The sequence below is a fragment of the Nelusetta ayraudi genome, unplaced genomic scaffold, assembly GCF_046127955.1.
Source record: "Nelusetta ayraudi isolate G7.1 ecotype Tasmania unplaced genomic scaffold, CSIRO-AGI_Nayr_v1 ptg000011l, whole genome shotgun sequence".
NCBI classification, from domain to species: domain Eukaryota; kingdom Metazoa; phylum Chordata; class Actinopteri; order Tetraodontiformes; family Monacanthidae; genus Nelusetta; species Nelusetta ayraudi.
This window is the reverse complement of record NW_027466061.1, coordinates 1949224-1960000: the sequence shown is the minus strand read 5'-3', so window position 1 is coordinate 1960000 and position 10777 is coordinate 1949224. Positions and strand designations below refer to the sequence as shown.

The following is a 10777-nucleotide window of genomic DNA, read 5'->3' as shown; positions in this document are numbered from 1 at the left end:
CTACAATGTTATGTTTTATATTTCTTTGACAGTTTTCTGTCTTTTTCAACAGTGGTTAGCTGCCTTGATTCCTGCAGTCTAAATAAAAAGAACCATGGTACAATTTTATTTTTCTGTTAATGACGTGCGAACCCGGGACAGTGAAAGTTGTGGTTGATAGTTAAATGTTATTTCTCACATGAGCACAAAAGCTGACATCTACAAAGATTTTCAGGGAGAATTCAGACAATAAACCATAAACTGCAGCAATGCACAGTGAAGCAGGTCAACAATGTGGAAGGATGTGGCTGAGGGAAAGGACCTTTTCCTACTTTAAGAAGAGTTCAGCAACAGAGTCAGAGGTAAGAGGTATTAAATGACACAAAGCTTCACTAACCTGAAATGACTGAAGCTATTAACAAAATTTGCATTAAATCGATGCAATAAAGCGACTGGCAAGTGGAGTGACCCTCGCTTCTTCTTTTTTTCTTACAAACAGGGTTTTCCAGCCATTTTTTTCTCTTCTCTTCTCATATCTGTGTGCACATCCTGACACATTTTCAGTTAAATGAGCTGTGACTGTGTTTTGATGGGGCCACAAATGCAGCTTTTACAGTTTCCCGTATGTTGAATTTTCCTTTCCTCCCCTTTGATTTGGCATTATTTATGAAGCTACTTGCACCTTAACTCAACCCAACGACTTAGTTATGCAATAATTAAACATTTATTTCATTTTTCTTTATTAAATGCTCCCTCTACTACTTCCAAACCTGTTGTAGTTCTTTAGTAACATGTTAAGTGTCTATGAGCCTCTTACCTCCTGTTGACTTTTAGGAATTAAGGCCAGATGGCTGAGCTCAGATCAGAAGATACTCAAGTGCTGCAACGCTTGCTGGGAAAACTTTGTGAAAAAACTAAACAATTGTCGTAAAATTTCTTTCCAGTGCTTTGTTTCATTTTCATCCACTTAACGAAAATTAACAGCGATGAGGAAGGATTTTTCAATTTGTGGAATAAACTCTCAACAAACAGCAGTGTTCCTCCATTTCAACCTGGCATTGTCGGATGAAATGAGTGTTACGTTTCTTGAGCTTTTGCACCCATACCAGACGCAAGCACCGCCTCAGCACAATTTGTCGGGGAAGGTGTGATCGCCCGAATGAAACCCAGAGAGCAAAAGCTGGAGTACTTCCAAGCAAAGCACGGCTTAAGAGGGAACAAATGTTACACATTATTAGTTGACTGCTTAGAGATGTGGGCTTGGCAGCAGCATTCTAGACAGAAATTTAGCATCTGCTAAGCTGCCAACATTCATTACGGGCATTCATTTGCCCACCTTGTTTTCCAAGTAAAGAAAACGGCAACACCCCAGCGGCAGTTTACCACATCACTTTTGCAAGGTGTGTTAGGGAATTCGTGCTGACATTCACACTTGCCAACAGAAAGCGCACCATTTCATCCCTTTGCCAGAAATGCTAATTCTCAGTGTTCATTGAAATTTCCAAACACTGTTGGATAAATGCTACATGTTCTGATTCTTCAGCCTACGCCAAAAGAAGATTTTACCATTGCAAGCCATTCTTGTCCATCAACATAAAGTTGATGGTATTTCAATTACTGGTAATTAAATATATTAATTACCTTTTAACATTTTGTCAATTTGAATGGAGATATTCATTGCAGACCTTGATGGTTCAGAAGTGTCGCACAATACCAAGCACCTGGTGTTCACAGGAGAACTACAAACAAACCACTTCAGATGTGACAAATACCAAGAATAGGGACAATTACTCAACCACTGGCATTAGTATTACTCCACATTCGTAGAGAGTAAAAATTTGCAGTAGGTACCAAAAAGCTCAATGTTTACTTACAATGGATTGTGGTTACTGTTCCATTGTTTCTGACTTTAAACATAAATGGATCTGGCACGTGTCTGAAGGGTATGAAGCTTAGGGGGCTTTCACTTTACTATTATGATTCTCTTGGTTTGGGCTAAACCCAAAATTATAGTTCAGCTTTCCAGTATAAAGTGAGTCACTTAGGTTATGCAAACAGTAATAGATTTTAATATCTTAATAAAGTTTTTCTTGGCCAGAAATTATTTTATTTTTTAGTTTGTGTTTTTCTTATTTTTTTAGACGAAAAGCGCTCCTAGTTCACATCTACATGTTTCCAATAAGCATTATGCTACCAGAATTTGCAATACAATTACCTGATGTGAAAGACATTGCTTGCAAACTGCTAAGGTTTGTATTTCTGAGGAAATAACAGGCTTCATGGGACTTTCTTGCTGCCTTTGCTGGCTCATCAGGCAGTCACTTTAACATGTTTGCACTGCCTCAGAGGACTGTAAGAGTGTTGGGTAAAGACATGTACTGGTCGCTGGTGCACATTAGGGACACCCAATAACAGTTCCTCATTCTCATGAAATCCATTTCGTAACTAACAAAAGGAATTTTGTGTTTTACAGTTGATTTAATTTTTGCTGCCAATTCTGCAGTGTGTGATCACTGTAATCAGAGGGTCTTTGATTTGCTTATTGCCTCAGAAGTTTCATTTATTTAAATCTTAGTTGTAAGATGCTGTCCGTGGCAGACTACATGTCTTAGAAAAAACAATTATTATTAACTGCAATGACACAGTGACATTTGTTGACAATAGTAATAAATGAAAAGAAAATATTAAGAAATTGATCATTATTCTTGACCAGAAATCCATAATTTTAACCAAAATGTAGGGGCTGAGTAAAATGCTGTTTTTATTTTGTTCTTGCCAACTCTCAACTCTTTCTTCTGACTACTGCTGTTTTCCTTCTACTACATGAATGGATGTCTTATTATCCAATATAAAATGCTTAAAAGTCAAACACTTGCTTCATTCTGTACGACTTAGGGCAGATATGCAAAGTACAAAATCTTTGCATATCCTGTTAACACTGAGGACTTTCAGGAGATGCAAAGCCAGATGTCCTAATATGTCTCAATTTAGATATGACAGCTATTCCCTGCCCACCTCGTGTCCACAGCGTGCAGTACCTGCATTACAATGTGTTATTTTTTTCCTTTTCCTTGGTTGTTCTCATTCAAAAGGTCACTAGATGTACATATATTGTTTCAAGGTTACACAAATTCTTCCTTTATTTGGGGAATTCATTCTCTTTCTAAATGTGTTTGTGTCTTCAATGTGTTGTGTTTCTTAATTTCGTACATTTACAGGTACACGATGCTAATTTATTTGTATGTAATTGACTTAACTGAACGCTCTTCTTTCGTATAAGTGTAAAAACCAGACTACCAGTACAAACGTAGACATCATCAGTGTCTCTCCACCAGAAAAGGATGACCTGACCTTCTGACACAGGGATTAAGAAAAGTTCATGTCAGCAGCCAGTTGGTACATGACACCTTCAACATCACATTCACACAGACTAAGCTGACTGCAGGGGTGGTGGTGCTGACACATATATTATGGACAGAGAACTAAAGCAGCTGCACATAGCGCAGGTGTATGTTTTTGATCAATAGCCAAAACATCCAGATTTTTGGCCCGAAATATCCAGCAGTCCACCAATGGACCAAGTTACGTGCTCACCATTTAGAAGTGGACCAGGCTCTCCAGAATGCAATGTCCCTTACTAATTCCACAACATTTCATCACTTGAAAGCAAACCATTATGTTCACTAACAGCATGTTGAGATGATTGTCTGTCGAATATTGCGGCACCGAGGCTAACAGCAACCTCATTGGTTGTGACTTCTTCTACTTTTTCATTTGAGCGCACCCATACACAGCCTGCCTATGGAATTTCCCTTTGTGTTTGCTGCATCAGCATTATGGTTAAAACCTTAGATCATGGGCTGAATTTAGTGGAGCACAGCTGAGGCTTTGGCGAGGTATCTTATAGCCCAATCCAATGAATGTTTAATGGGTCTGGAGGATGCCTTGTGGAGGAAGCTGAGTGCGCTGCCTCAGTAGGCCAGGCTGTAAAATGAGACAGAGAAGAAAGCCAACTACCTCAGAACGCTGAGCGACAGAGCAGGGGGGGGGGGGTCAGGAATGGGAACAACACCACAAACACAACGCACAAAAGATACTGTATGCTTTTGTTTCATGAGTCTGGACAAAAGTCGTGTACTCACACAGTACTTATATTTTAGAGAAGAGACTGACGTTCAACACTGTGCTGTTAAAAAAAATCTGACATCGACTTTAAAGATTTTACTGGAGGCAGCAATATGTTGCCATAAAAAGCAAGAGCTAAGCCACTAAAACAGAACATACTTTCTTGGACTTCATATTTTAAGACAAGTATAGAATTCTACTTAAAATTAGGGATTTTGTTAATCAATGTCTTCAGGTCCTTTTCTGTTGAATAATTTTGACTTGTGTATGTATTGTAAAAACTGAATTCACAATAAAACGACACAGGTAAACGTGTCGTGTGCACCTTCTCTACTTATTTCTTTCAGAGGTGATGAATAATTGACAAGACACAGGAAGACAACACTCGACAGCAACCCTACAATGCCCCACCGAAGCATTACGTGACAACAACAAGACACTGACTGATGATACAGACAAATCCACAATTGGCTTAATTTGTTAATTTGTTCTTTCAGCGTATAATTATTGTTTTAACACAAACTGAATTGGAGAATAGCTTCTAAACACTTTGTATTGAATAGAATGTTGAAAGTCAATTAAAAAACGAACCAATATTTTTCTGACTATAGTTCCATCTGATGACTACTCACAGATATTTCACACAGAATGGCAACAATCCCAATTCACAATCCCAATCCAATGTTAAAATAATATCTTGCTTAAAGTTATATCTTCCAGTCCGTCCAAGCAAGTAACCCCAAATGGACTGGTTCACTTAACCAGAATGGTGGCTGCTGAGAGCTCAAGGGTTCTGGAAGCAGCTGTCAGTCAGCACTCTTTGGCCCAAATACCCGCTTGATTGACAACGAAAGGTTGGTGACTTTTATAAAGTGTACTCTTTGCCCTGGGCAACAGCAGTGCTACATTTCATTAAGCTGAGTGGAAGTAAAGGCTTCCCCTGTCCATGGAGTAGAAACCACCAGCAAGAAAATCCCCTGACAGTTTTATTTCGTTAACAGAGAGAAAAAAAAAAAACTGAAGCCCATACCACAAAACATAAAATGTGAATCTAAATTTATATCTGCTGAAACAGTCATCTTCTTGCTTTTAGGAGAAAAAATTGCTATGTCTATCGTGTAAAAAGAAAATGTCAATCCAGTCGGAAAAATCGGTATCCATGAACTAGTAAAACTGTCCAACAGTCAGCATCATACAAGGCAGACAGCAGTAATATTAAGTCTAAAAATAACAAGCAACAACTGCCAACTTAAAATGTTGGCTCAGTGTGCAAGAGGCTTTAAGCTGAGATGCATCCTCTAACTTTAACAAGATGTGTGACCTCAATCCAGGAAGTTGATGTTGGAATTAGAGAAATGCTTTATCTGAAGCCCCAGGGTAGTCCATCACATTCGCTCACACTGACTCACTTTTATGTTCTGGTATGCAGTGAGAAGCAGTACAAACCTGCACCCAACAAAAGACTCAATTTTTAAATACACCCTATGCGTGTACTGCAATACAGAAGTGTAGATACTTAAAATTAAACAAGCATACACAAAAAATATATATATTTCTCTCAACCATTCAGTTTAGTATGAGTCGCAGTGCTTTGGTAATGAAAGCTGAAACAAGTGTCCTGCCTTCTCTTTATTAAAGTGCAAACCAACGTTTGTGGTGGTCCATTTGTAAAGTCAATTCAGTCCAAGCCAACTGTGTCCCTGAATAACCTGAGGCCCGATACACGCATACGGATTTTATAAATCTTAAACGTTTTTTTTAATCTGTCAGAGACCTCACACATGAAGATAAAAAATATATTAAAAAAAAAAAAGGAGAGGGAGGGGCACATCCAGGGATACAGGCACATATAAAGTCCAATAGCAGCAGGACTATGTCATACCCGCCTCTTCCTGAGCTCTGCTGAAGCCCATCCCAGCTGTCATTGGGCGAAGCCAGGGTAAAAGTTGAGTCGCCTAGAGCAGGAATTGAACCTGGGACTCCCACATGACATTGGTGAGCTAACCCAATGGTCCCCAACCTTTTTAGCACCACGGCCCGCTTTAATGTGAGACAATATTTTCACGGACCGGCATGAACCTGCGTGGGGTCTGGGGGTGGAGGAGATGGGGATCAACACGTATCAGATGACCGAGACAAGCGCCTTGACATGAGCGTTAGATGGACGTAACGGAGAGAATCCGGTCATTTTTCAAAATAAAATTGTTCACTGAGATAATGAATGAAACGGGATTATTTTAACAGAAGTTAATTATTCTTTCTGTCCGGCCCGGTACCAAATGACCCGGTGGTTGGGGACCACTGGTCTAACCCACTGAGCCATTAACCACCAATGTAAAATCAAAGTCAAATTTTCATGAGGTATGTTCATGGTTTTGTACAAACAACAGCCTGGAAGACCAATGACATGGACCAGCCCGCTCTGTATGTTAGTCTCAGATTTGATACTAATTAATAATTTTGAATTTTTACCTTTTCAAGAGACTGTCAACCTACAACACATCAACGTCTTGCGCAGTGGCGGAAGCGTTTGTTGAAGTTGAACTTCAAGAGTGGATGCTCAGCAATCACATCAGTCGGCGAGGAAATGCTGAAGGGATAAATCCACAGTGAAAAAGACATGAGGGCTCTTTTTTTTTTTTTTTGGTCAGCAGGTTTGTTTTTGCCAGGCAGCCACCCACTTGCAGGGAGAGCACTCATTAAGTGATCATAGGGTGCATACTGAGCATACTGTGGCGAGAAAAAGACAAGTTGTGTGAATGAAATTAATCAGGCGCCAGCGCTCAATTTTCACACGCTGCTCACCCACAAATAAACACTGGCTGAGTCAGGTGACAGTAACACAAAGACTCATCCCAAAGGGGCTCTAGGCAACTCCAGGATGAATCTCATGTTACTCAAACGTTAAAAAGACAAATCATGACAGATTATAGAGCGCGAACAGTCAGTGCATTTCAACGTGTAAGTACACCTAAAATACATAAGGATTAAGGTCTTTAAAATGTAACCGCAAGTTAATCTTACTTGGATAACATTTCTAATCCAGATATGTCCAAGTTTTATATTTTCAATGTGCAAATGTTCTTTTTGTGAGCACGAAATTACTGTTACTTCTGTCCAACTCGGTTTATTTTCTATTTGTAACTCTTGAAAAATGAACTGTCCTCGATGCAAAACTTCAACTATGAGAGTTGACAACAATGATAAAATACTATTTTGTTTTTTCATGAAATATACTTAACCGTAAACATTAAAAGAGATTAAATGAATGAAGTTTGCAGTAGATGCACATACACAAGCACAGAACAAGCTGTTTGGAGTCAGCAAAGACAGGACAGGGTGGTTACAGTGTGCTTCTCTCCACTTCGAGATTGAGTCCTTTTAAATTAACAGAGCTACATCCATACCTCTTCATTTGTTCTTATTATTTGACTGCTTCACCACATTTTTTAGACGACCTAGTGATGAGACAGTAAATCTAAATACAGACCTAAAATGTCATTAGGTCTGGTTCCCTTGTCCCACAAAGGATCTGATAGGTCTGATAGTTTGGTCTTCACTGAGTCTTCTATTCCAAGGAGAACTTGGAATAGAAGACCGTCCAACTCTGCCATAACAACAAAAATCTACAGTTTCTTATATATCATACACACTCAATCAGAGAGACTTGGGTGGTTTATACTGACGATGAGCAGATGGAATAAACAGCAGTTTTGTTTTTCATCTCTTCACACTTGTTGATCTAATTGGCTTTTATACCACACAAACAAACCAGACGAGTTTGCCTTGAAGGCAGACTGAGAGCCGGTTTCTCACAGCTGATCTGGTTTTTCACCCATACAAATTCCCACTAAGATGCAAAAACACGCCAGCCCAACAAACTTTGCTATGACTATACCAATTTGAAATGTCGCGGCAAAATAAAAAACTTCTACCACCACGAACTTAACAAATACCAGACTAAATGTTCTGTTTATCTAAGATTACACATAATTAGTCCAACTTAGTGGAGGGCAAACCGCCTGCTAATGTGCATATGTTCAGATCCTGGGTGAAGACACATTCTCCAGGGGGATACTCATCTGTTTACAGCATATGTGTGTATGCACGCATGTGTGTGTGTGTGTGTGTGTGTGTGTGTGTGTGCGTAGTGGCAACAAGTGGGCGTTTAAGCTGGTGCGGCGGCAGACGGTTGATGCGGGGTGCACCCCGAGCCTCCGTTAACGCAACACACCACGTCCCCACTCCCTTCAGCTAGCGAGGCCACTCGAAGAGCCGCAGGGAAGTGAGTTCAACTGAGCGTGTGCGAGGGGAAGATGGCAGGACGTGGCAAGGGAGGAGAGAAGGAAAGCGGTGGGGGCAACCAGGGCACGAGTCACATGTTAAGAGTGAGCGACACGCGAGAGGAAGGGGGGAAATGAGAGAGAGAGAGAGAGAGAGAAAGAGAGAGAGAGCAGCGAGGGACAGACAGACAGAGACATGTTGGCCCCCATCCAGGGTTATCACTGGCAAAAGTCAAGGCATTTGCCAGCTGCCAGCTGGAGACGGCAGCGTGCGGCCAGAAGGATGCTGCCCTGTGCCGCTTTAGTCCCTAGTGTGTCCCGTCTGTATGTGTGTGTGTGTGTGTGTGTGTCAGGGCAAGTGTGCAGCATGGAGGCAGCAGAGTGCTGAGAGCTCCGCTGATGTGCTAAAGCCCGAGACAAGGACCGTATGCGTGAGCGGTTACACCTTAAGGATGCTATTTGCAAAGCGCAGTCACAGTCAACCCTCCTCTGCCAGGAGCTCGGTTTTGTCGAGTTGCCTACACGGTTCCAAACGGGGCGGAGAGAGAGAAGCTGCTCTCAGACATCTCCTGGAGTCCCCTCTTATAGGTTGGGCATGTCCTCTCCAGTCTGGGTGTTATGTAACGTTTTGTCTCCTTTCAGAAGGATGTGAACACACTAAATGTAAAGTATTAAAAACTGTACTGAAGTGTCAGAGAAGTGGCACAAGATGAAAGAATGTGACGGATCATGCTTACCCCATGTTCCTTCACCTTTCACCTGACATCTTAGCCATATCTTATAACATCTGTAGCGGATTTATAAAAGAATATAAAAGCAAAAGACTGCTCTCCAGTTGGTGAAGGTAATGAAAAAATGAACTGATTCATTCTTAAGTTAGTATGTCAGTGTTTGCACTCTTCAATGTTATAAAAAAAAAAAAAAAATCATACAAATAATACACTGACAATGGTGAAAAACACACGTGGTCTTGACCGCACCCTTAATTTGAGAAATTGTGAAATATTAAATGATTAGTTACAGTAAGTTAGCGACTGACACATCTGCATCAACAATCAACCTCAGCGGAATCTGTTTTCTGTCACGACTGCCCACCACAGGTAACTTCTCATCTACCACCATCTACCACCACAATGACATTACAGTTAAGAAATACTTTAGTTTCAACTCGCACCGCACCTGTACCACTCACACCACTGTGAAGCAGTCCGGAGAAGCTGCTCTTTCATGCGGGGCCGACTCACAAAAGTGCTCCATCTGGCGGACAACCCCGACATAACGTCGCTTGCGCACGAACGAGCTCCCCAGGAAGAGGTTAATCCACTCATAGCATTTTAATGACATCTACACCAGCGCACTAAATCACGTTGCCTTCACATTTCACCAAACAGCCGGCAGCCGGTGTTGCGGATCCCCGGAACGGTTCTTGCTGCAGTCCAGGGGCTGCATGCAAAAAAAAATAATGTCCTGAAACCAACTCACACAACTGAGAGAGAGGGTGGGGGGGCACGTCAGCCCACATATGCTGCAAAATGTACCGCTGAGAGGTTTTTTTTTTTTTTTTTTTTTTTCCCCACTCGTAAACGTCACAACTGAGAACCGCGAGGAGAATCCAGAAGGATGCCCTCTAGTCCGCATGTAAAGGCGCATACGGCGTCTGGCGTCGTCCCTCGACGTACGCAGCGCCGGCTGTGCCCAGGTGCGGTAATTAAACACACGTATGAACTTCATGACGTCAGGGGTGAAATTTCAACACACCGGCGACGCGTTTAAAGTTACGCTAAAACACACTGTGCGTTCGAAAGGAAACGTCGAGAAAAGTGAAAACTTGACATACGGTCGCACCTTAGAGGGGAAATTCGCTGCACTTCGACTCACCTTGAGCGGCCGTTCCTCGGGTGCTGAATACACTTGCTATCAAAGTAGCCACATACCAAATCATAGTACTATTGCCGACCAGAAATAAACCTCATCATATCTCAAAGTGCCCCCTTTTCGGTTCTAACGCTGATCGCAGTGTGGTCCAAGCGACAAAAAAAAGTGAAGCGGGCCGGTGTCCTGTTTCCTTGTTCAACCCAGCCCTGGGCACTTTTCCATCGCCTCTTTCCCCGCTCTCTTCCCCTCTCCTCCGCTCTCCTCTCGCATCCTGAGACAAATCACCTGCGCCAATGAGACGAGAGCAGGCGAGCCGGTGAAACCAAGCGAGGGCTGCTGGAGGAAGCCCCGCCCCCCTCCGACCCTTCCCGCCCACGCACTCCTTTTATTGATCGGAGCGGGAGTGATCTGCTCGCCGATTGGCAGGCTGAGTCGTCGCTCTGAAGGCCACCGTGATGTGTTTACGTGTCATTGTAATAATCGGTGCTCTGACATTTTGCTCACAGACATGGATA

General features: G+C 42.0%; 1 protein-coding gene across 7 annotated transcripts in view; it reads right to left on the bottom strand.

Moving 5' to 3' along the window:
• Positions 1–10523, bottom strand: part of igsf9bb (immunoglobulin superfamily, member 9Bb) — a 60804-nt gene extending 50281 nt beyond the window's left edge. For 6 of the 7 annotated variants that reach the window (XM_076019978.1, XM_076019983.1, XM_076019980.1 and 3 more), the window contains exon 1: positions 10266–10523. In XM_076019978.1, coding sequence (XP_075876093.1) covers positions 10266–10329 — 64 coding nt within the window. In that variant the 5' untranslated portion in view covers positions 10330–10523. The remainder of the gene's footprint in view (positions 1–10265) is intronic. The other variant, XM_076019981.1, reaches the window with a different exon arrangement.
• Between the last annotated feature and the right edge of the window lie 254 nt (positions 10524–10777).